General features: G+C 41.7%; 1 protein-coding gene across 3 annotated transcripts; it reads left to right on the top strand.

Moving 5' to 3' along the window:
• The first annotated feature begins 24,498 nt into the window (after positions 1 to 24,498).
• Positions 24,499 to 26,839, top strand: LOC144703780 (uncharacterized). 3 transcript variants are annotated; one of them, XM_078576041.1, is made up of 8 exons: positions 24,499 to 24,676; positions 24,775 to 24,859; positions 24,952 to 25,167; positions 25,239 to 25,279; positions 25,364 to 25,426; positions 26,035 to 26,079; positions 26,165 to 26,494; positions 26,582 to 26,839. In XM_078576041.1, the coding sequence occupies exons 2-8, from the start codon at positions 24,811 to 24,813 to the stop codon at positions 26,690 to 26,692; spliced, it is 855 nt and encodes a 284-aa protein (XP_078432167.1). In that variant the 5' UTR covers positions 24,499 to 24,676; positions 24,775 to 24,810; the 3' UTR covers positions 26,693 to 26,839. The 3 variants fall into 3 exon arrangements, with proteins under 3 accessions (XP_078432167.1, XP_078432168.1, XP_078432166.1); XM_078576042.1 differs by having other exon boundaries at positions 24,499 to 24,687; positions 24,805 to 24,859; XM_078576040.1 differs by having other exon boundaries at positions 24,501 to 24,676; positions 24,805 to 24,859.
• The last annotated feature ends 355 nt before the right edge of the window (positions 26,840 to 27,194 follow it).

Raw genomic sequence — 27,194 nt, 5'->3', positions numbered from 1 at the left:
ATTTGGCACGATCATCATATGAGCCAGACTAGACAATTTTTTCCTATTTTTATATTTTGATGTCCTTCTGAGTATCTTTCAAATAGTAATATTTATAACCACATGCTTAAATACTAGTACTTGCCATCTGATGATCTCATCATAATTCATTATAACATTATATTATGTGTCCACCCTAATGGATATGAGATTTTCCACGATCATCATATGAGCCAAACCAGACAACCTTTTTCTCTTTTTATATTTTATGAACTTTAATTATATCATTCATATGAGCACTATAGTAAATATATTGTGTATATAAATATTAAAAAATATGTTGAATGTACATTTGCTTGCATAACATATGTACTTTGTTCATTAAGGACTATTTAGATAGCTTTGACATGATTATACCTCATTCAAGTTAGGCATAGTAAAATTCAGGTATTCATCTAGATCAATTCAATCAATTTGTACTTAAAAGAGCACCCACTGTAGGTCCTTAGTATCTACAAGCTAAAGGATATGGGATCTTCAAGACTCATCGATGTCCTTCAGTATCCATTGAATATGAATATTTATAATACATTTGAAAATACTAATGATTGATAATGCATTGCATCATTGTGATATAATATCTTTGAATAAAAAATTATAATTTTCTTAGACACTCAGAATGTCTAGTGGAGGGTGAGGTCTCATCCAGGGGGAATGATACTTGGAACTAAATAAATTAGAGTTCTCAAATATGAAATATGGAGAATAAGACAGTAACATAAAAATTGAGGAAACAATTATTAAGTTATGTAATATTATAGGCTAACAAAGATAGTGATAATAAAGATGATAATAGTTTGAGATCGATAAGGATAAGAGGGAGGAATTGGATTAAGTGTTTATGATATAGGTGAATATTATTTAGGGATGTAAGATAGAAATTATAAAGTTAAGAAAAGTATATGAATATTTTGGACGGGAAATATACTTTTCTACATATTATCTTTGGGTGAGAGTTAGTCGATAGGTATGAAGGGAAGATCTATCTAGATTCTTATACAAAAGATAGATTTTTGTATGGGTCATGGAAAATTTATGTTTCATGTTGAATCAATGTTTAAAAGGTAAAAAATGTTTTCCTCAACTAAAAAAATCAAATTATAATGATTTCATGCATATTTCATGATTCTTATAAAACTATTGCTCAAATGAAGCTAGATTTTACAATGAAGTTTGTAAATTAAACAAATAATCTATGCTTGGACTTCGATTGGTAAATGATTGCCATATTATGATCTCATTATCATTCCCTTAGTCATAAATATTCATAGACTTCACTAGTAAGCATCACTCATGCACTATAATCAATATATTATACCCACTACTATTGAAAAAAATGTGGAATGTATGATTGCGTTTCGGGCCATATATATTTCAAATATTAATAATGTTTGCAAGTGCTCTACTGGTGCCAATGGTAAAAATTATGAGTGGTCCAGATAAATACTAATTTTCTTGCCAAAGCGACGAGAAGGGTTTGATTTATAGAGATTAGGGATTAATATAGTTACCTTTTCAGTCAAAACATTTTTTAGCTTTTTTGTTTAGTGAACATTTCAATATAAAGAAAAAATAAATTTCAAATAATTTAAATTAATAAAAAATTTTATTTTAAATTTGTTTATGTGAATGCTCGTGAATTTTATGGTTGTATAATAGATTAAGAAAAAATAAAAAAACCTCCCTAGTGCTCGAGCAGCACCGAGCATCAGTTGTGTGGGTCGAGAGCACTAGGGCCACATGGACGTTGAGACTAATCTGTGGGTTCGTATCTTACAGGCTAAAAATATTTGGTTTAAACAAGGAAGTGATGTCGTACGTCATCAAAGACGTCAGTTGGATGGGGTATCGAGACGATGCTCGGATACCTAGATAATGTCAAACTTCGTCACTGATGACGTCTCATGAATAATTCCCTAACGGGACATGTGGCTACGTGCCCAAGATGGAGGTACGTGCATGATGTAATACGATGTTGGTCGGGATCGATCGGCTCGTATTACGTCATAGGAAATGATGAACGGGTTCGTAATTAGTATGGATGAATGCTGAGAGACGAAATTCCCTAATGAGCAATAAGCGGCGATCACGACAAAGGAATGAAATCACGTCAATCAGTAAAGAGATATTGATCCCGAATTAAACTCCCAATGACCCTTCGGTCCAACTAGACATCTAAGGAATGAGGGGCGTTTTACGGCCCAAGAGTGTTCAGCGTCTAGAATCAACGTCTAACCTTCTACCACAAGAAGAGACCTACCACTCGACGAGGTGGCTATCCTATCAATAAGTCGATGAAGATGGACAGAGGATGAGATAGCGGAGGACGAGACTGTAACAGGTAAAAATACTGGGAATTGAAGGAGGGGAGACGAATAGGTACCTGGCTTTGGCGATAGTCCACGGCGTAAGATGCGTTCAAATCAATATCGAGGAATGGACCGGCGGCGGGCGGTGGGTCTGGACGAATGGACGAGGGGCCGGTGGACGGCGTGAGCAGGGCGAGCAGAGCTGAGACCTCGCGCAGGCGCGTGGGTGGACGCGGGGCCGCGCGTACCGGTGGCACGTGGGCACGGGCGAGTGCGGGGTGAGGGCAAGCGCGCGAGCAGGCGCGCAGCGCGCGGGCGCGGGTAACCATGCGGCACGCGGGCGCAGGCGGGCGCGCAGGCGTGGGTTGGCAAGCCGCGGCGAGCGGCGCTGGCGCGAGGCGCATGGGCGCAGGTGACCACGCGGTACGCGGGCGCGGGCTGGCGAGCGGCGCATCGGCGAGGGCAGCGCGCGGTAGGTGGGGGGGGCGCGCGGCTGGCGACGGGGCAGCGGACGTGGCGGACGAGCAGGCTGGACGACGTGAGGGCGGAGGTGCACGCGGCGGACGAGCGGGTGGAGGTGGAGGCGTCAGCGGCAGGGCATTGGCGGGGCAGAGCTGATGGCGGCGGGGGAAATCTTGAGCCCAAGAGTGGGTTTCTTGAACTGTAACCACCCAAGAAACCTTCAAGAAGATGGATTTCTTGAACATTCTTGGAGGCTCCCTTGGTGGGATTCTGGGTATCCCGTGGAAGGAGGGTGTCGGCGACGATTCTCGAACCTCTGGCACCTTCGGAGTGATCTCGACGAAGGACCTACCCAGGCGGCGTCGATTTCTTGAATCTTTACTCGTTCCGGAGTGATCTCGACGTGACGGCGCGGGCTCTATCCACGGAGTGATCTCGACGTGGGAGAGGTTAGCCAAACCACTCTATGCTCTACTCTCTACGATAGCTGGAGACCTTCTGGCGCTCATCGGAGCGATGACAATAACTACGGCGTTGAATGGAATGATTCCGTGGGTGCTCACACATAACTGGCGGTCTCGGCCCATACCTCGGGAATCACTCAATTTGTAGTTTTTGATAGATAATTCTCATGTATTCTAACCTGAGAGCGGTATAGTGCAGCCGAAAATATACTGAAAGACGTAATGTAACAAGCGAGCAAGGAGAATGATGTACCTCGTCGACGGTGTCGACCATCGTCAGCATCTTTATAGGTGCAAGGGCTGGTGCGGGCAGGCACGGTGAAGGCATGGTGGAAGATAGCATGGTATAGGTCGACAGCACACGGAGTTGAGATTTAGGTGCATGGAATAAGAGATCGCAGGCGAGGAGGGAAGTTTTGCTAGGGCGGTTATGCTTAATCAATCATGAGAAACTAATGACCCAACCACCGGAGTGGGGGATCAGGACAACAATGTCTCTTCGTGGACGTCACTCAGATTCTGACGCGATGTCACGTGTGGTAGCAGCAGTTCAAAGGGTGGGGAAAGGGAGGTCGTCGTGGTAACCTGCAACGGTGGCCTATCGGTGTTCTCAAGCTTTCCCCTAACTCCTTTGCTCCTCTTATCTTCCTCTTCCTCCTCTCCTTTTTTTCTTCTTCTGTGAAACCAGATACAGACCATGAATTCTCCAAAAGATAATACCTGGTCTGCCTTCTAGGGCACCATCGTGCTCCCTTTTATAGGGGCACGATGGCCCTTACTAAGGGCAGGGGTGCCCTTACTAGGAAAGGGGGGGAGGGGGTTTGTGGGGTCTTATACTTAGGACCTCCCCCACTTTAACACAAAAATACAACTGATTCGACGCGTACGTTGACAACACGATATGATACAAACATGCGACGATATGAACACGTACACGACATGACAGATACAAACGCAAAGAAAACAAAAACACAAACACGATAAATTGACAAAGGCGATACGAAATCAAAATGTGAGAAAGATATGGAGATGCTTTCAACCGGGATATTTAAACCCAAATGTCTTCACTAACGCCTTGGCGTGCCGGGTGAGCGGGGCGCGAGACGACAGGATCATCGATGATGATGCTGGTGGTGCTGAAGACATCTTTGACGGAAGGTGCTGGCACACTCCATCAGGAAGCTGATAAAAATGTAAGCCCAGTCGACCTAGGTTGTACATGATAGGCAGTGGAGTAGACCAGTTTGACATAGTACATGATAGAGTTTGGTGGGAATCTGAAATGGATAGAAAACATTGTAATATTCTCACGAGAAGGAATGTATGGTTGTGATTGTGAAATAACCAATTTGGTGGTGGTATAACTTAGAGGAAGGTGAATTAATTTCATTTTTGGGATTTATGCCTTCTTATTTTTTTGTTTATTTTTTGTCCCTGCTCAATTTTATACGTAAAGTAGATATTTATACTGATTGAGGATCTAAATGTACCAAATATCCAGTACTAGGTATGTTTGCATTTTCTACTCCAATCTTCTCGAATTTCCCAGGATGATCCATACTGCTCATTCTTGTCATATATCACTACCCACGTGGGTCTTGATCCCCTCTGGACTCCCTGGACTTTCACTCCAAATACCCATGTCTTGTCTTTGACTTTTTTAAGAGTTATATTTGACTTAGGGTTGACCTTGAATAAGTTGACCTGATTTGCCTTAATAGGGTTGATTTTCAATTGAGGCTGACTTCATCTTATCTTTGACATTCACTATCCCTCAGATATTCATAGTATGAATATGATAAATATGGTTAAAACATTGAGAAGACAAACAAACAAGAATGAAAAAGATAAATAACCAATCATTGAAGTAGAGAGATATTGATTTGATCAAGCTATGCCTAATGCGAGGCATAAATAGGTGGAGGTGTGTGTGTGTGAACTATATCTATTTTTTAAAACATGAATAAAATAGTAATGCTTTTGAAATTAGGTGAATAGAAGGGATGTTATTTGTTGTTGAACATTGGATGGAGAAATCCCCAAGAAATAGAGAGCTAAAGTAAAATATATAATCATAGAATTACTGATATTGAGACTAATGTAAAATGAAATATTGGGAGCTATAGATCAAAATATCTGGAAAGTGATGAAAGACTGTAAAATAAATATACAGATATCAAATGAAGGGATATCATTGTAAAAATAAGCGATGAAGATATATATATAGAAATGGTGGGGGAACTTACTTACAATGAACTACCATCAAGATAGAGAGATTGCAATTGACAGAAAATGTCTCTTTTACAATGAACTACAATGAAGATAAAAAGATATAAATGGACTGAAAAACTATATGTTTGAAAAATAAGAAAGAATTACAAGACACAGAAATGATGCCGGACGTCATTGGTGATTTCTTGCGATGGGTGGTTTCCTATGGCAATTAAACTACATGATGTAGAGGTCCTAGGTGGATGTACGTGCAGGTTCCAACTCATGGGGTTTTGCCCAAGTTCCAAGCTTCGACTGGGCCACCGATGACGGTGATGGTTACCTCTTGGCCCTCATCAGTGCAACGGCGACTAACGCGTCAAGCGAAATAATTCTGTTGGTGTTCGCACGTAACAAACAGGCTCTACCCATATGTAATAATTCACTCAAGTCATAGTTTTCAGAATGTAATTGTGTCTCACCTATTCTAACCCAAGCGCGGTGGAGTGCAGCTAAGAAATATACTCGATGGGGACACTATAGCAGATAATTTAAATGACGTGCAAGGGGAACGACGTACCTCATCGATGGTGTCACCTATTGTCGATGTCTTTGTCAGTGCAATGGTTAGTGGGGGCAAGTGTGGCAAAGGCTCGTCAAGACACTATTTGTCGTGCTGAGCGATGGTCACACGGCTGCACCCGGATAGCGCGCGTGCCTCGCGGGCACAGGATGGCTTGGCACTGGCGCCAAGAGATGCGATTTGCGGGCGGCAATTGACAGCCATGGCAGGATCGTGCCATTGCGTGGCAGCTCGGCGGTGCACTGCGGGCAGCGCTAGGAGGCGGGCCCACTGTAGTGCGCGGACGACGTACAAGGTGACGCACTAGGTGGTGACTCGGAACAAAGAGTGGTCATCACAAGCACATCAGCGCCGATTCAATCAGGCAAACGTGCTTTGCGCAAACTCAGCGGTGCAACAGATGGCGCTCAACAAGGTGAGGGGAGTTGCAACTAGCAGCAACTGATGGTGCAATCAGTGACGCTCGATGAGGCGATTGGCGATGCACTAGCGGTGCAACCGGCAGCGCTTGGCGGTGCTTTTGATGGTGCGACTAGTGGGCCGGCAACACTCCTGTCCTCCTTCTCCTTCTCCCTTCTTCCCTCCTCCTGTCTTCCGAAGAGACCTAGACTAGCACAATAATTTGCAACAATGATAATCAGGTCTATTCTTAGGGTGCCCATTGTGCCCTTATATAGGGGCATGATGGGCCCTTACTAAGGGTAGGATAGCCCTTAGTTGCACCGCCAAGAATACATGTAGAATAAAATACAAGACGGCAAAACACGACAACACGAAGACAAGACACATGATGGATACTAATAGGAACACACGAACATGATAAAATGACGAACATAACAAGCACGTACCGACAAAAATCAAAATGATTGAATACACAGATATGTGTTACCTGGGGTATTTGAACCCGGGCGGCTTTACCTTCGCCTTGGCGTGCCGGTCAGTTTGGATATAGACTGACGGGGCCGTTGATGATGAGGGTGATAGCTCCAAAGACGTCTCCGATGGAGTGGGCTGGCTCGCTCCATCATAAAATTTTGAAAAAATAATTGCTGAGAGAAAGGTAAAAATTGGGAAGAATGACAGAGGTGCATAATTTATATGATATCCATGACATGAGAAAATAACAGCTGTTAAATGATCTAGGGGATGTCAGATAAACTTGGAGAACTAATAGTTTATTGTTACCATTTACATGATGATGTTAGCTCCATCTGCGTTGGTTGACTTATCCTTACTAGTTACCTGAAATTACTCAAAATAAGCATCTACCTTTTCCCCATAACATCTATTAAAATAGTTCCCCCCTTTCTAGTTCAATCCTAAGTCAAATTAATTTCAGTTAAATTATTTCCCCATAACATCTATAAATTTTGATTTAAAGTATTGAACTCCTTGTCACACTGGTTAGGGTCCAATATTGTGTTCTTAATTCTTCTCTAGATCTAAGTATCTGGCCCACTTGTCTATCAATTGAACACAACCTAAAGATAATTAAACCAAGGAAAATGATGCACTCAAGTCTTCCATTAAGGAGTTGTAACAGAACTCAAGAATGGAATACAAAGACAGAAAATATAAGTTTAAATAGAATAGTCCTAATAATCCAAGCCCCTGGATTCCACTCCAGGAAGTTAGGTAGAGAAAATGAATTGAATTCATCCTTGATCCACGTTCACATCCTTCCTTCAATAGGAAAGTAGTGCCGAAAGACAAAATTATGAAAATATCTACAAAAGTTGCATACTTTGATATGTCTCTAAGTGAGGGTAAAGTTAGGCTATTTCTCCCTTTTGAGTACTCAGACCCCAATTCTGATTCAGGTCAACACTTGGGCTCTAGGTCATCCCAAGTTCTGTGTTTGAAAGAAAGTCAATAAATGTTTGAATAATTCAACTTGACTCAAATAAATCATGTGGGGAATAGTCAATAAATACATAAAAACGAACTGAGCAATAACTCATGATTCAAATAAATTTTCCATAAATCATGATAAATGTAAGTTCATAGTGAATATATATGATAAAATGACACATAAAAGTGCTAATAATTATTAGTTGTTTGATGTTATCAGATACCTTGTAACTTAATCATTTTTAGTCCTTTGAAATGCCCATTAGTTCTCCTTGAATCATAAAAATACTTGAAAGAAAAGCGTCATGATAGTGAAGTGGTATAATTAACAATCACATCTCACAAAGAAAACCTTCACAAAAATTTAGACGACTGCTTATATAAGGTTTTGCTAACTGACTTCCTCCAAGCTAGATAATGAAATGAGAAAATGAACCTAATTCCCCACAATTTTGATACTACAAATAGGTTTGACCTCGCAGGTCTTGAGAAAACATGAGCCTTATATCAATCATAAATAATACCGTTCTCTCTCGAAGGTCACTACTTGCTGCTAGACTCCTTTATGTTTCTTCCAAGGTCAAAGTAGGAATAAACACACATCTCATCATATTTAAACTCATAATATCATTTATATAAATGAAAATTTATGCAGTGAACCTCTTATCTACTTTGAGGGTGAAGATGAAGATACTAAATGGATGACTCAGAAAAAGTGTTAAGTAGGTTTATGATGATGGTAGAGATTTAAGTATTACTTAGATGGTTTTAATCCCAATATTTTGATGCAAGGGCAAAGGTATAAATCCTAAAAAAGGAAGCTCACAAAGATAATTAATTAAGGTGAATGAAAGAACTAGTGAAACCATAAGTGACCGAGAGAGGTGATGGGCAATTCATAAGAAAAACCCCTTATATGTTTCAAATTTTTAATTTTTGGGGGAAGGTAGAAAAACTAACAATCAAGCTGCCCAAGAAAAATATCTGAGGTTAATGAAAGCACAAGTGAAACCAAATGGGACAAAGCGATGTGATGGCCAATTGATAATAACATAAACAAAAGCGACTTATATTTTGGACTTTTCATTTGTAAAGGGGCAAAGAGAATTTTATTTACAAATTCACAGTGATTTTTCTTTAAATAGCTAAATATGAAATGATGAATAAAGATCCAAATCAAAGGTGCACGTATGTGATGTAAATAAAATCAATGATATGTAAAGTGCCCTCTTCATGATAAAAATATCAACAATGGGTAAAAAGAAATGTTCAAAAAGGTCCCTTTTATATGGATGTGATGAGAAAGAAAGAAGAATATATACAAAAATGAGGCAAAGAAGATCGAGTAAAAAATTAAAAGAAATATGACAACAAATTTTTTTCACAAGGACATCACCAATGATGCAGGACCATCTGGAAGATCAAGCCCGAGCCGACGCAAAGGACCCGAGCTTTGAGCATCCAGCTTGTTGACGTCTTTTCTGTTTTTTTTTTGGTTTTGTTCAGCCCACTTAGGAAAGTCCTCCACTTTAGACTTTCCCCTAGTTGGGCCCATTGGGGCAACCTTCCCTACCTTATAAAAGGGAAGGTACGCACTTAGAAACACTCAGAATTCCATTTGAGAAAATCAAAGTTGTGTGCTCGTCTCTCATGGGTTCCCTCTTTTCTCCATCATGGGGAATTATTTTACCGCTTTCTAGAGTAGCTTCTGTTGGATTAATATCCTACGAATGGTCTAAGGGGGGGTGAATTAGACCACTCCCTGTTTTTCTTTTACCTCTTGTATTATTATTTTCATGATTTCTCTACCTATTATCTAATTATAGAAAGAGAAGAAGTGGACACCCAGAATTTTTATACAGGTAAGGGCTAATCCCTTAATCCTGTCCCGCGATATCCAGACGGAGTTTTAATATGTCCCTAACCAAGTTTTATAGCCCCCAAAGCTAAAAAAACAGCCTAGTAATAGGGATACACGGATATCTCCTATCTAGAAATTGAAAAACAAGAATAACCTTGAGCCCCCTTAGCCTTTTGACGGTATCCTCGCTTTCACTTCTTCTTCCAATGGACCACTCAAGTCCTTCTCAGCTTCCAAAAACTGCCTTTACTCAAAGTAGTATCTCTATTCTCACAAGTGCTGAAAGAACTTGTGAAAATATTGAAAAACTTGTCTTCAACTTTCCTGAAAAGTTAGCTAAAAATATTCCAATTTCAACATAACAATTTTCACTTGAGTATGAATATATGTTACTCCTTATTATGTAATTTTCAGTCACAGTCGATGCTTTTCGCTCACAGATTTAATAATGCAGTATCTATTCTAATGACCTCATAAATTTATTTGAATGTCAATTTTTCTCAATGATGTTCAACACTCCACAATCACAAATACCAACGAAAGATTTCTATTCTTTAGAAGTTAAATCCTGCACCAGAAAAGTAATCACAAAATTCGGATTATGGTAACCCCAATTTCGGATTTGGTTTAAGACTATCAAATTTTCAATTTTAGGATTATGAAAATCACAATAATTGAATTATTCAACTGGTCAATGCTCAAAAAATGTAGTTTACTAATATTTTGTTTCAGCGCACCAAAGTTTTAATAATTTCAGCTTAATAATGTAGATTATGAGAAGATTCCAGAATGTGAAATTTTCAAGAATTTCAGCAAAGAGAAAATTTCAGATCCTTAAATGTTCCAGATTTTTAATTATATATTTTTTAAAAAAAATTCAATTTGAAATAAAGAGATTTTAAAATGTAGATTCAACAGTCACGATTTTAAAATTCGATTCGAAATACAGAGATTTTAAAACGTAGATTCAACAGTCACGATTTTAAAATTCAATTTGAAATATAGAGATTATAAAATGTGGATTCAACAGTCACGATTATAAAATTCAATTTGAGACATTGGGATTTTAAAAATGTAGATTCAACAGTTACGATTTTAAAATTTGATTCGAAATACAGAGATTTTAAAACGTAGATTCAACAGTTACGATTTTAAAATTCAATTCGAAATACAGAGATTTTAAAACGTAGATTCAACAATTACGATTTTTGAAATCAGATTCGTAATAGAATGATTTTAAAACGTTGATTAGAATGTCACATTTCTTGAAATCAGATTCATAATAGACTGATTTCAAAACGTTGATCAGAATGTCACATTTCTTGAAATCAGATTTCTGATAAAATGATTTCAAAAATGTTGATTCAAATATCACGTTTCTTGAAATCAGATTTGTAATAGAATGATTTCAAAAACAAAATCAAATTGAGATTACAAGCCTGATTGTAAACGTAGATGTCGTGCTCTTCAGAGTTGTACTGCAGCCAAGATTTCAGCTCGTCGTTGCCTCGAACAGCGATTTCATCACCAAGACTTTTCAGAGTTCTCGACTTCCTTGCTCTCGTTCAATCTTCACGCCTATATATTCTTCACACCCTTTTTTCTTTCGTGCTTCTTTCTTCCTTTTATTTTGCATCTTTTCTTTTGTTTTTATTTTACAAAAATGCCCTTGTAACTCTTATCATAACAGTAATTTCTCTTGACTTTCTACTATTTTTGAAATTCATAAAAAATTCATAAACGAAAATCTTCAGCTTCGAGGACGATCCACCACCACCAGTTCATCACTACAAAGACCATACCGCCGTTGGAGGAGCAGCTGCCACTTTTCGCTGACGTTGCATATCCTCGTTCATAGTAGGACCCTTTAGCGGTGTCATCGTGCCCCCAAAAGAATAGCCGTCGCCTTTACTCACTATCACATTCCAAAAGACCACAGTCACCTTTGCTAGGGTTCCAGCCTCCCACAACTACCAGTGCTCCCGCTGCAGCCACCGCCACAACGCTGTCAGCCGTTGCCGCACCTCCATCCACGACCATTGCCATCGTGGCCATCGCCCAAGCAAGCACCAGCTGCGGCTCCACCAACGGCTGCAGCCTTAGCGGGCGTCAGCCATGGCCACGCCCCCAGCCGCAGCCCTAGTGGCCACTAGTCATGGCTACGCCCTCGGCCGGAGCCCTAGCAGCCTCAAGGTGCAGCCACAACCACGTCTGCCACCCTAGTGACCGCTTGCCATGGTGACACTCGCGACCACAACCCTAGAGGCCGCATTGCTTGCGGCCCTAGTAGCCCAATCTGCGCCCACCGCTTGTGGCTGCCAACCGCCTCACCCGCGGTCCACCCACCTATGACCGTCGTTGCGCTGCCACCATGCCAACTACAACGGCACCACCAACCTTCGCCCCTCCAGTCACCATCATCACCGGCCACTCATCCATCGCCTGGAAATTTTCTTCATTCCCTACAGGCACTGACTATTCGATTGCACCATCATCGACTGATCTCCTATTCCTCTTTGCCATCGACGGATACACCATCTCAAGCATCCGTGCCCAAGCCCGTAGGTCACACAACTCTTCCCCTCTATTTCAGTATTATTATCTTCATCAGTGCGGTCCCCTTCTGCTCCGCTGCCAGAATTTTGGAGTCATAGGATTAGCCATTGAACTCGTGTTGGGAAATCTCATTCTCAGTGTTAGATTTCTATCACTCTCAGTAACAGTCGTGGTTGCTCATGGACAGTGATTGTTCCCCACCGTTGGCCTTCGAGCTGATTACTTGGGTAATTGGGAGCCTACCGCTGCCCTTGACCTCTCATGTCGGTGCTCTAGTCTTACACCAATATCTCCATCATCATTTGTATATTTTCATTAGTTTTATTTTCATACATCTACTTCAAACAACTCCCAAATGAATGGTTCACCATTGGGCAAGTACTAAACTCGACCTCTTGGATATTGAGGGGTCTACGATGCAGGATGACAACCCACACTAGAACATAATATGTTCCTTACGGTACTATTAAGGATCCTGTGTGATGGAGTGGGGATCAGGAAACTCGTCGCGATTTGACGTGACAATGCGATCAATTATATTTGTGTGAAGATGAGTCCAAAAGAATGTGGAAGGGCATCCAGAAGGACGACCTGGAGGGCTGGTGCTGGTTCCAACAATTGAGCACGTCGATGTGATCCTGGTAGCACAATGAGAGTAAGCTGTTCTCTGTGATACTGTACTTTTCTGGGGTCTGGTCGCAGAATGCTGCGACATTAAGGAAGGAATAGCTCGAGTGGGGTGATATCAGGGCCCATACTACGGCATTGAAGAATTGGAGGTTCCCAATCCAAGCGGAGCTCAGGGATATTGTTGGCCATAAGTGTGACAATGCAAAAGGAGAAATCCTCATGGTGGAGATCTCTGAGGCCCTTAAAGGGGAAAGAGTAGTGACAAGTCCCAACTCTGGTGGTTGCACCAATGATGAGGCAGGCGGTTGCCTAAGTGCAGTAATTAGAGTAAGCGCTCCTTCGTAAGGAGTCAGAGCTTGGGGCCTTCATTGAGAAAGCAGGCGACGGTACCAAAAGACAAGACCGAGCGGGGGTAGTGTCTACTATTGCACTACATTAGATGTGTCACGGTGCGAGGACTGTAGTGCAATAGCAGACGGTGTCTGTTGTGGGCCGGTCGGAGTAATTGACCTAGGCCGGAAAACCTCTAGAGTTAGGGCGGAACTTGAATTCTCAATCACTAAAGGTAGCAACATAGGGGCTACAATTGTGATGAGGTATAGGCTCTCTGTAAGTGGGCCCTTTGTATAGCCATTAGAATTGCAAGTGGCGGTGTGCGTGGAGAAACCAGCGTAGGACACGAGGTTCTCAAATCCTCTCAATCCTCGACATCTTGTCGGATTCCAGATTTTATAAGTTTTAAGACTGGCATCGCGGGAACAAGAATGGACTTCTCATCAATATATTCTCTCAGGCTCCGTGTATCCTCGAAGACAGAAGCCGTTATTTTACACTATGTGGACTCATGGTACAAGGTGCTAGTCTTCTATGTTTTCTATCTTCCATGTCATAGTGATGTCGAACATGCTTGTGTTGCCTGATATCCTGCAGCTGGAATTAATATTGAGATTCTGGTGCAAGTGCAGCTAGCGGAGCCGGCTCTAGATAGTCATCCTGATAAGTGTGCTGCCCATATGTTACGTGTGCAGTTAATGGCACATGAGGTGCACGTATTGTGCTGACAGTGCGTATGATGCGTAAGGCATGACTGGGCGGTCTGTCCATAGTGGATCGACAGTGCGTATGGAGCATGAAACGCCAGTATGGTCGGGTGTCAAACCTCGTAGGCATGTTGCTGTGGCGGCATATGATGTGCCACTGGTAATCGTGGAGCAGGATGCTGCCACGCTGCGCATAAGTTGGTGCAGGCGCATACGACAAGTGGCTTTCCGGTGTTGCAGTGGTGCCTCATACGGGTGTGGCAATGTTGTAGTGGGCGGCCCATAGTTAGGGCCTTGGCTAGGAACTAGGCCATATTGGGCCGGTGCCGCTATTGGGCTGGTGGAATAAGGTGGTCCACCAAGGCCCGTTGGGTAACCCTACGCATACAGCACAGTAGGTGGAGCACATACCGCATAGGTGGCGGGAACTGCTCCATACGGATACCCCTGGCATCGTATCGGGGTTCCGTCATAAGGTACCACATAGGAGCAGGATTGTCCACTCGTGGGAGATATTTAACTTCCGATTATTGGAAGTTCCTCTCCTATGGATAAGGGTGTTTGTCATAGTAATGCTGCATACTGATGTAGGACGACTACGGGGTAGGCGAGGATGGGCGGGACGATAGGACCAGGGGTAGGATAGGGGTGAGGGATAAAACAATCCACAGAAATTCACGGTCGGATCCGGACTTTAAAATCGATGAAAAATCTGGTGGTGCAGCTCCGACCCTTATCGAGTGCGGGAGTACTGTCTTCCCCCAGCGCGACGATGTCTAAGCACCGAAATCAATACGTCGAATTCGCGTTGCGAGGAAACACTCGAGAGGTAGGTTGAAGAAGCAGAGAATCCAAACCAATTCAGATTCCGACGGTGGTGGAAACTTCCCGAGAAAACACTAGACGGAGAACACGTCGACACCAAAGAGTTCAGGCGTACCTCAGCACCGCAGTGCGTGAAGAGGTTGCGGGCAATTGTGAACGTGACGAGGCTGGGCGAATCTGGGCGTTGATCGGCCCACTGGACGAGGACGAGGCTGGACGTTCCGGGCATTGAACGGCCCTGATTAAGTGCGGTTGTCGTGGGTGCAGTGTCAAGCGTGGGCGAACATCCGCGTGCGCGCAGAGTGCGGCGGAGCGCACCCGAGCGCGCGCAGCGTGCGCGGCTTGAAGCGCCGATGGCGTCCGGACAGGGGCAACCGGAGTGCGGTCTCGGGCGGCCCTAGCGAAGGCTGTCGGGGCAGGCAAGGGCAGCGCGCGGGCGGTGCACGGACGGCGCGAGCGCGCGGGCGGCGTGCGGGCGGCGCGCGGGCAGCCTGGGTGGCCCCTTGGCGGACTACCTGGGTAGCCTTGGGCGAGAGAGAAAGGAAGAGAGAGAGAAAGAGAGAATGGAGAGAAAGAGAGAGAAGAGAAAGAGAGAGGAGAGGGGAGGCCGACGTCGCAAGGTCGCGGCAGTGGCGGCAGCGGCAGCGGCGGCGGCGACGGCAACTAGGGTTTGGAAGGTGGAAGATAGGGGAGGCTGGGCAATCCTCCAAGAAGTGTTAAACAAAAAGTCGATTCTTGAATTATGATTGCCTAATGTTTCTTGAAAACAATGGCCTATATATAGGCCTTGGAGGAACGAGAAAATAAAGACGAGAAAACAAAGACGTGCGCCGTATCACGCCAAAGGGTAGTTGTGGATCTGCCTTTGGCATCGTGTCATGACGCGCGTAGGGACATGCGTGGTTGGAGACGTGCTTGTCGACGGTTGTGGCATGTTGACTTCGGTTGAAACCGGTGACCGTGGTCCATAGCAGGCGTTTTGACTCCGGTTGACCGAGGTGACGCGTTCGGTGCTGAAGTGTTGGCGTCCTCGCCATCACAAACTTATCTCTCGGATGGAGACGATCTACGCTGTTGATGCTCACGATACTGCTGTCGATGGTAGTGTTGTTGACGTGCTGGTAGACCTGGTTGTCATGGCGGCGGCGCATCACGAGCTGGTGGCAGCATAGGACTGCTCCTCATCGAAGCCTTGTCGGCACGGTGGAAAACTTTGATCACCGACGGCATAGTGTCCATTTGAGGATCTTTGGGTGGAAGATCCATAGCGTTAAAATCGTATGCGGAATCCTCATCGACATGTGGATATGTTTATGCGTAAGGAACAGTGTACGGGGCTTGGGATGGATATTGAGCATGGACTGGATCGTACGGTCGTCTGTGATAGTCATAATGGATCCCATTTCTATAATGCCTTTTTGTAGAGATTGCCTCCTCTCGGGGTGGATAATTCACCTCTAGATAGTACGAAGAACTATCGGGGGGTAGTATCTATCATCATGGCTTCGCTGTTGGCTATATTGGTGAGGCACTGGAGATTGGAGTCGCAATGGCTCCCATAGTTGTTGACTTTGTTGACAGCGTTGTGTTGAATGGTGGTGCAGTCGAGGCGCACTAGGTAAAGTATAGATTCTAGCGGAAGAATCCCTACCGATTTGATTATTTAACTCGACCATGGCCAGATCAAACGGGTCGTTATGATAATGCTGACTAAAATAATCCTCTTGCAAAGGATTAGGAATTTCAGGATCATATTCATGATCCTCGTAAAAATGTCTGTCACCTATGGCAGACCGTATCTGGCCACGTGTTCGAGACATCCTATGGTCAATTATCTTGTAAATTTAATGAATAGTCCTATATGATGAAATGACAAGATAATACCATGATATGGCATGCAAAATGAATTTCAAAATATGACATGGTATCCTGAATAAAAGATGTAGAAATGACTGGATATGCTATCGACTGTGTTAGGAGAGAGCTAACATGACTGGCTGTGATACCAATATGATGTAACATGTTATCACCAGGATCGGACGGCTCGTGTTACAACATAGATTAACAAAAAATGAATGCAATGATTATGAAGTATGCAGATTTTTTAGCAAACCAATGAGAAAGACATGGCAATTGCTGAGTAGTATGAGGATCAACTAAAGATTCGGGAGTGTACTGCTATGGCCTTACTCCCAATGACCTGTTTGACTAACTAGACGACCTAAGAGGCGGGGGAACACGATGTGTCCAGAACCATCACCAATCTCTACTGCTAATGTTCCTAATTTTCTATCCCAAGAAAACCCTACCTCTTGACACAAGGTGGCTAATCCTAATGAATCGTTTGTAAAATCCAGGCAGAGGAGAAAGTAGCAGGAGATGGCACTATAACAAGTAATAATACTGCCAAAGAGGGGAACGATGGTGCCTGATGGGTAGAAACCCAGAAGTCTGTGGCGAGGGAGTTGTTTCACGAAAGTTAGCAGGAGTTGTTTGGTATGGTCCTGCACATGCAGAGCGCACAGAGTGCGTGAGCGCATGTAGCATGCACGCAAGCGCGAAGCGTGAGAAGCGCACGGATCGACGGTTGCGCGGTGATGGCGACGACCATGGCTCTATGCGTGGTGGAGGGCAGGCGCATCATAGAGCGGGCACGCAGATGCTAGGGGGTGTGTGGCAGGACGAGCGCAAGGCAGGGAAGACAAGCGCATGTTGGCAGGCGCGCACATGCCGGCATCCAAAGGCGAGCGCACAGCGTGCGAGGCAAAGATGCCGGTGTGTGCAAGCACATGAGGCGCAAGCACACAGGGCGTGGGAGCGCAGGTTCTTCATGAACTGCTCCAAGAAATGGTTCTTGGAGGCTTTGCCTGCCCAAGAAAGGGGTTCTTCACAGTGGAAGCGATTCGAGGGCTGCCGGCAGGCAGCGTAGAACAAGCATGCAGGGATAGGCACCCGGGCACGCAACTCTTGGTAGCCGTTGGTCGAGGCGAGGCATCTTTCTTGAAGTTGCTCCAAGAAGATGCAGCAACGACAATGATAAGGGGAAGGTCAAAGATGGCAGTTCTTCCACAGAATGATCTCCACATGGTGAATCTGGCAACGTGCTCACAATAGCTCCTTACAATCTCTATCTAGAAAGCGGTAAATGATAACTTTTCCAAATGGAAAGGGATGGAAACCAACATCAAAGAAGAATTTTGAATTTTCAGAATATACTCTCTCTAAGGCTTCCATTGGGCATACTGTCCCTTTATATAGGGTGGGAGGATGCCCAAGTGGGGCCGAAAATAGGGGAAAATCATCTTGTGACATGATTTCCCCTCGTACATCAAACAACGTGAAAGAAAAAATAACAACGGACGAGCCCAAACATGGCGGCCCAATCTGAATCATTCAGAAGAATAAAAATACTAGAAAATAAATGCATAGCTAATAGTCATTAACTATGCCAAGTACGTGAAACCGGGTTGCGACGTCGGCTTAAGCTGCATGGTGTGGTGGTTGGCATCCTGTGTCCTGGTTGGTGCAATGGTCCCCCATCAACTTTTGCATCGCTGCATATCTGATTGTACGCCCTCCCTGTGGTGTAGCATGAGCCATTTGATCCTAGCGGCCTTCGTGTTACATCAACCAAGGGGGATATTGGTTGTCTTGGGAGTAAAACATATTAGAAGTAATAATGGAATGATGGGCAAGAGATGGGTTCCAAGATAGATAAAGCAGGAGTGAAGTGGTGTACAATATGATATGAAAAAGAGTGAAGATGATGTATATATTTCTTTGAAAGATAGAGGCTTTTGGTAGATCGAAGGAGGTGAGTATGTGCTTAGAACTTTAACTAATGCATGCCCCTACCTCAAATATCATTATATTTAATGAAGCCACAAGACACATAATCAAAATTAAATATCCTTTTTAATAGGATGGAAGTACTACTAAACTACTTCTAATCACTTTATTCACTACCTATGCATACTAATTCTAGCTGAAAATTCAATTTCCTTACTCATTTATCTTGAGTTTGTCTTCCGGAAATCTGGTACATGTTATCCGAAAGCATGAATGGTACCCTTTTGAAGTGCTCATGACCCTATCAAAGAGTTTAATTTCCAGAAATAAACTGCCTGGGTCAAGGATGGAGTTTAGAAAATATGATATTCTAAAACCTAGTATTTTGAAAAACAATTACCATCCAACTTAAACGAATAAGAAATAAACACATTCAAAAGTTCCAGTATTACGAAGTCAAGAGGTAATTCTTCTTCTTATTTCATAATAATGTTGGGCTACACTAGTATCAGCTTTTCAGAAGGGAACTTTCTGCAAGAAAAAAATCAAGGAGCAAGATAAATTGTGAAAGAAAATAAAACCAGAAACTGAGTTTCTGGTAACATCATATATTAATTAATTCTCCACACCAGGATGTTCCTTGAGAGAAATTGAGATAGGTTCATGAAGCGGTTCTGATTCTAAATGCGGCTTGAATATATGCACGATGACCATAAGGCTTGGGCCTGTTTTTGGGTTTAATGTTGAAAACAACAGCACAGTCAAAACATTTTATAATCATTAATTGATCCATCCCATCCATATTTATGTTTTCCAAGACTAAAATGTAGATTTAAATAAAAAAGTAAGACTTTATTATTTTCATAAACCTTTTCATGGAATGCGTGCATCTTAACTTATAGATCCTTGCATTCTAGACTTTACCTCTTATAGCATACAATTCATGGAGTCAAATTATGCAAAATTTCTTGGATCATCTATATATCATAATGCACCTAGTTGCAGAAATATGACAAGCCTTACCAAATATAACTCTGAATGGGGGACAACTTATAAAGAACTTATACCAGGTTCTATGTGCGTTAGATAGTTTTCATAACCAGACCTTGACATCAGATCTTACAACTTCAGAATTTTGTGATCTTTCTATTTCATATTCTGACTTGTCCATTAGCTGGCTGATGGTTGGGTATGGTAATTTGTTCTATATACCAACTTTGTTGAAACTAATTCTGAATGTAATATTAGGAAAGTGAAACGTGCCATATAATAAGAGCCAGTAGACACAAAATCTGGCTAAGACAATTTCCCACAAAACTAATCTTGACTCTCCTATCACTGGTCCTAATTTCTATCAACTCTACCCATCTATATTCAAACCTATCAGAATGGTGCCATGGTCCCATCAAATTGTTTCCTTTTAATTAAACTTTTGACCTCTATGAAGATTTCAATCTGGCTTTTCTTTTGTACATTGAACGATGCTTGGCATGAAAGACATCTAAGACGAAAAAGATGTACATCCTTAAAACTGATGGCTTATAAGAAACATTTTTTCAAGTACCGTGCAAGCTGTGATCTTGGAAGAGAAATGGTCTCCACTAGGCTTATAATGGCAAGACTTTAAAGCTGTCTTCTGAAACACATTGAGGACATAGACAAACCCTTGGTAGAAAATTAAACAGTAATTCCAAGAATAAAACTGGACATCCTAACAAAATTCTTCCTTCTCTGAACCTCCAATTTGAGAACATTTCATTTGGAATAGAATAATCACAATATGCATAAACCTACGTAGATTTTTTCCCTTGGATAATGAGTAACTAATTATGAGGAAATATGCCTTTGATAGATTTAGAATTTACTACTTTAATCTTAGGAAGATGGTCAGCAACAATATTGGATTGTCCCATTTCACCTTTTATGTCAATGTCAAACTCCTGTAATGATAGAACTTATCTAATCAAACTAAACTTATAACCTTCTCAGTACTTAAAAAATTTAATGCCCCGTTACCATACAAGTATTTTTCTATGGAGAAAGTAATATAATAATTTTTGCAACACAGAAATAACTTGCATTTCCTTTTTATTGTAGTATAATTTAGCTGAGAATCCATTGAGGCTTACCATCATGGTGATTCAGTGAAGATATTGATGTGAGGTCTAGGATATTGTAAATAAGGTAATCTTTGAGTGGTGAAGTTTGTGGACTACTTGTGGACTTCTAGTGATATTTGGAAGGAGTGTTTGTGTTAGTTATTTTATACGGCACATATTGGGGTGGAGTGAAGGTATGCTGAGATGAATAAGTTTTTTTGGCAGGATAAGGTGTGAATTCAGGTTCCTGTCATTAAATTGGGTGAGAGGAATAATATTTGGGTGTATTGACCAATATTCCATGCACTAGATAAGCGAGAGGTGGCAGTGATTTAGTAAGGGAATTGATATTTGCTAAATGTTACAACATAAGAGATGTAGTGGAGATGAAAGTCTAGTGAGGAAGTAATATCCTAATTAAAGATGAAAATACATTGGAATCCGGTACTAACTTTTTTGTGTACCTAATAATGTAGATAAGAAAACATAAGCATACATGAATCATCTGTTCACATGTGAATGGAAATTAATAAAAATATTCATGGAATCCCTTTTGGATTTGAGCTCATATAGGCACAGTAAATTTAGAGTATAAATGATCCAAGATGCAATAAATATGATTACGTTTAAGATAACGTAAAATTATCTGAGCTCACATTGGCTAATAATTATATATTGATTATTTTTATTTGAAGAGCAGTGAAAAAGACCCATCTCTAGATTTGTGTTGTTGGCAACCCAAAATGATGGATACTTTTTTAAAATTATGTCATTGTACAGATGTCCTAGTAAATTGTGTCACAGATTCTCATATGCCACTTTCACCAACAAAAATCGATAATGTGTCTTGCTTCTTGAGTTTAGTAGGATCCCTCTTGGACCATTACTTGAGGCAGAAGCAATCCAGTCCTTTATTCCTCAATGAGACAAAATGTTGTTTCATGGCAAAGACAATGTTATAATCACTCATTAGCCAATGTGTTTTTTTAGGCTCCGATCCCAGAGTCTTTCAGTAATTTTGAAGATGCACTACCAGTTCTTAACAGGATAAGATTTTGGCTCGTGTGATGATAATTGCCTGTGCAGAAAATAAGTGTGTTGATTTAGCTTTAGTTACATTAATGGAATGATGGAAGAGACTTTCTTGGTTGGAACATGTGGAGGATAATGGTAATTAGTGATCTATTTCTCATCACATTTGTCAATAGACATCACAAGAGGATTGTCGATCTTAGGGATATATTGCTTTGATATAATGATGAAATATATAGAAAATGAATTTTCCCTCAGGCCCCTTAAAATATAAATTTTTGTGGTATTTGTTTGTCAAATTATATTACACAGCTAGCTCCTATACGTTAGACGTAATGATTTAATCATAAGATTCAAGTGGTTGATCTACTTTCTTGAGTGTATGGAGCTTTATATGTTGCTCCAAAACATGAAATGTAAATAATGAGGAGAAACATAAAAAGCTCCTCATTATTATATGGGATCACATGCTTCTTGATGAATTTTATGCATCTGACAATCAATCACACTTCAATGCCATATGTATGTCTAGTGATTCAAATTTATTAAATATATATCTCATGTGATGTTCATAAAATGGTCCTTGAATACATGTCATGACTGACTGAATAATGATGAAATCATCATACAACTTTAAATACTAGTTTTTAATATTCCTATTCAAAGGATACTTAAGATGGATATCAAAATATATGAATATAATGAGAGTATATAATCCCTCTCGTTCGATGAATGTGGAAAATTATTTATCCATTAGAATGAAAATTTTGACTCTAGTGCAGTCATTATTACAGATCCAAAGGCCGGGAAGTCCTTTACAGTCAATGGCCAAAGGTTGAAGCCCTATCTTGAAGCATATCAAATACACCAGCCTATGTTCACCATTCTTGAAGACATCCCATCTCTACCACCATTTCCTGATTCTTTTACAATCTCCTAATTTTGACCTTTTACAAACTCTCCTTTTCTTAACCTAATTTCATCCTAAGACATTTTAGTTTTGCTTAATTTTACTTGGACAATTTAGGCCATGGTGGCCATTTGTTTTCTTCTTGTTTTGTTATTTTATTTGCTTAAGGTTTTCCATTAAGCAGAAGCATAGCTGAAGCACCCTAAACTAGTCCAATGGCAGCCAACTCCCGTGGGATGATCAGCACCTACTCCATTTCAGTTTGCATTTTTGTTTCCCTTCCCTTGCTTTAATATTATTTGCATTGGGTCAATGCATATAGCAGTTGGGGAGGGGGGGGTTAATTTAGGTGTGCAACTGAAAATGCAATAGGTCTTTATGCATGAATGGATCATATTTTTCATTTTTTTGAATGTTTTTAATGTCATGATTCTTGAATGCGTATATCCCATCTAACCATCCCCCCTTGAGAAGTTGTCCAAACCATGATCCCTAAGGCATGAGTAGAGAAGTTAGGCTCTTGTAGCAGATCAAAAGCATTTCTTGTTGGTATAATACACGAGTCTAGACACTCTTAGTTAGTTACTAAGTGGTTAGGATATCTAGTAGGGTGAGGAGCAGACATGAAATTCAAAGGGTAGAAGTACTATCATTGTAGAAGGGAGTGATGAGTGATGATTGAATTATCCTCTAATCATCATTTAAAATGTTAAAAACAAGAAGAAAATGTAAACAAGCATATTTTAACATGATATTTGATGTTTTATATGGTTGTATTTTCTAAAATAATCATGAAATCACCATCATATTTTCTTACTATGTACTAGAATTTTGATATCTACAATAAAACTTTTTTCTCGTTGCAGTCACCAGATCTTCTTTATCATAAATCAATGATACCGGTCACCAGATTTTCTTGTTGCAGACTGAATATCATGATTATCATAATGAAATAATGGTAATGGAAATAAAGAAAAAAGGATATCAATTCTTTAACATAAGAATTCATCAGATTATTTACTTTAAACACCCAATCCAAATTTGATATGCTGAGTATTTGAAGATATAATGAGTGAATTCTAACAAAATCATGATCAAAACATAGACATAGACAGGGATTTCGTGAAGGATTATAAAAGATTTATCAGATCAAACCCAAAAATATGAACCATATGATCACAATGACAGTTGATACAGCTACCTTAATCTCCCCAACAAACATTGAATTTATTCTCTAAGCTAACACTAGTCAGTACTGTCTCCCCGGCCTAGAGTAGGGTTCATCAGCTGTCATCCATCACGTCACACGTCATGGTGACGACATCGTGATGGATGACGTGACGGTGACAGAATTAGGGGCCGTGACGGTGACGGTGATGGATGACAACCTAGTCATGACTGTGACGTGACGGTGAAGGGGGACATTGGACGGGAGACGTGACGGGACGGCCGTCACGGATGACGGCCATGATGGATTTTTAAGTCTTTAATAATCACCAAAAAGTCTTAAAACCCATTAGATTTAAACTTTCTGACGGCTGGGATTTCTCCATGTGGCATCACCAAATAGATTTCTTGGCATTTTACAGAAAAGAAGTTGCATTAATTTGCGCGTGCAAAAGGACGCCGCTCAAAAATAATTACAGATATGCCCCTCTGATTCTCTCTCCTCCACAATGGTTGTTCTTTCCGTCGTTTGGTGACGGGGACGTGACGGGACACTTAATGAGGGACGCGTGAGGCTGTTGTGACAGATTTTTCCAATATCCATGGATGTGTGACGCGACGGAATTTCTGTCACGTCACCGCCTATCACGGATCGTCATCCGTCCCGTCACGTTCGTGGCTCACGTCCCGGACGTGCCGTTCCCAAGCCCAGAGAGTGTGCAGACTGCGCAGCGTCAACGCTCTGGAAGCAGCCAAGGTGACGACGGGACGATCTTTCCGGCTGAGGGAAGAGAAGAACTAGCCGTTGCTCTGCTCTAGCCGTTTTCCCCTCCGGCCAACGCCATGCGGTGAGCTCGTGGTCTACTCTCCTCCCGCTCTCTTCTTCTCAATCTTCTCGTTTCTTCGATTTTTCCCTTTCCCTTTGTCCAAGAACCCTAAGTTTCAGCTTCTGCCTTGCCCCGGGAACAAACCCTAGAGAGGGATGGCAGGATTACCCAATAATTCGAGGATCAAAGTCGGTGTTCTTTGCGGTAATCAGCCGGACAACGATGCAATTTTCCGTAGTTGCTTCCTCTTGCACGATGATCGACACGATTAACCCCGCCATGATTGCCGTATGCAGGGAGCTTGGCGGCATCGTGGCGCTCTCAGACACGGAAAAGGGCGATTCTGAACGCGAAATCTGGAGCAGGAGAATGGAGGGTTAATGGCGGCCTTCCCTATTCTTCTTGGGAAGGAGGGACGAGATCAAGGGGCTTCGGCTACCATTCTTATCAGCGATCTGATCTTGCGACGATTGGGGACTGGGCCTGTTTGGGTTTGACAGTCTTGGCCGGAGGTTAGAATTGTACATTTCGCTTAAATTCGTGGTTTAATTCTCCATTTAACCGACCAGAATCTATTTTTCAGGTCTTTTTTGGAATTCTTCGAGGAATTCGGCAGAAGAAACGGTCTGATTCTTTGCATCTTACAATCGCATTCATCTTCCGTTATGATATTTTTTTCGCATGGTCATCCTGCGTTTGGCCTTTCAGTCTATCTTAGAAAGATCGGGACAACTATTTTTGTTGTACGGAGCGCTGCAGTACTCTCTGCAGGTGAGAACCCAGAAGCCCATTGGAGTTTCTCTCTCCGAAACTTATCTCTCTCTGACCTGGTATTTCTATGTGATAATTGAAGCAACCTGAAATTCATTCTATATTCTTTCTCTTCGATTGTTTAGATGCTGTATTTTCTATACATCCATCCAACGAACCGTCTATCAATCTCACCATCTATCTCCCTCTCTCTCTTAATACTATTCTTTATGGTTTTGGGACCAAAAACAAGAGTTAAACTGAAACCCATGGGTGTTTCTCTCTCTTACTGCTCTTGGGTATTATGTGTTATAACTGGGGTACACGGGAAGAACTGTACCAAGTCAGACTGAAAGCTTTTGGATTTCTTTCTCCAACATTTCATGTCTCTTATATTTACTTGTTCAGTATCTAGTTGATCACTGATTTTGGGTGATCTTCCTTTTCTCTATTAAAATTTTTTTTGCTTTCTTCCGGCTACATTCTGATTGACGATTGAGGGTCACCAGAGACAAGTAAAACTTAAACAACTGAAATTATTTGCTCTCTCTCTCTCTCTCTCTAGCGGTAGGATCTTTTATCACTCTCTCTCCCTGATTCTTATTCTCTACGGTTGTTGAGTGTTCCAGAGGAAAACACTGAGGCTCAGACTGAAGTGGCTGCGCCTTAAACTGGTGAGAAAGCACCTCCCCAGCCATACCCATTTATCATTTCTCTCCCAAGTGCCAGATTTAGCTTATGTCATCAAGAGATATACAGGTTTTTAGGGAGGTGGAGCTTCGAGAGTTAGAGCAAGAGAATGAGGCGAGCCTGGTAGCCCTGGAAGACATAATAGAAGGCCTTGAAGATGGTCTCGTGGATGGGCTTGTGGACGGGGCCGTGGGGCCGATTCATGGCCCGTCCAAGCCCATTCACAGCATGAGTGATGACCCTTTTCTTCACTCCGCTCTGGCCTTGCTTTGGAGAATCGACAAGCTCCGCAGTTCTCTCCAGAGATCCCCTCAAGAACAGGTTGACCCTTTTCCTCCCGAAGTAGAATTGCTGAAACCCGACTGGCTTGAGGAACAGCTGTCAAGAATTGAGCTTTTGGTAGGAATATTCTCTTCAAAGGTTCATCATTGTGCATGATTTTAATTTCCATATATTTTTTAACATCATTTATCTGAACTCCCTCAGGTGAAGCGATTGATGGGCTTTCATATGTTGAATGAAGCTAGAATCACGCACAACAAGGAGTTGAGGGCCAAAGTTGACGCCTTGCTGGTAAATCTTGAGAAGGAAAGATGATTAAAAAGCGAAATTATGGTTTTGTTGACCTTGCTGACAATGCTTGGTCAGATGTAATTATTTGGTTAATGAATTGATCTCTCATCTGTGTATAGGAATTAAGCATGCACAAGGCTACATAGTATAATTCTTGCGTACAAATTTCAATCATATGTTAATATTTAGCTTCTTGTGCATCCATTATTTGGATGTAAATGAGAACTGCACCGATTCTAGGTGATGATGACAATGAACTGTGCCCTTTGTTGGAAGTAATCGTGTGTTTTTCTTTGTTTCAGTCTGACATTTTTCAATTATTTTTCCTCTAATAATATGTACCAAGAGTGATCCAAAATCAAAATGACATCGTCGGTTTGTAATTTATGAACTCATGCTCTAATCTTCTACTATTTTCAACATTTAAGAGTGGAAATTCTATGCTAGAGAGAGAGAGAGAGAAATAAGAGGGGTAATGAGAGATGGAAAGAGAGAACAAGAGAGAGAAAGAGTCATAAAGGGAGAC

Source organism: Wolffia australiana, chromosome 5, assembly GCF_029677425.1.
Source record: "Wolffia australiana isolate 7733 chromosome 5, ASM2967742v1".
In the NCBI taxonomy this organism is placed as follows: domain Eukaryota; kingdom Viridiplantae; phylum Streptophyta; class Magnoliopsida; order Alismatales; family Araceae; genus Wolffia; species Wolffia australiana.
The sequence above is the reverse complement of the archived record's forward strand: the minus strand, read 5'-3'. Positions and strand labels throughout refer to the sequence as shown.

Bases quoted from the DNA above. Each gene is read 5' to 3' on its own strand.
- LOC144703780 (XM_078576041.1), top strand. From the start codon at position 24,811: ATGGCAGGATTACCCAATAATTCGAGGATCAAAGTCGGTGTTCTTTGC. The intron at 25,168-25,238 runs GTTAGAATTGTA...TCTATTTTTCAG, and splicing joins TTTGACAGTCTTGGCCGGAG to GTCTTTTTTGGAATTCTTCG. The intron at 26,080-26,164 runs GTGAGAAAGCAC...AGAGATATACAG, and splicing joins AGTGGCTGCGCCTTAAACTG to GTTTTTAGGGAGGTGGAGCT.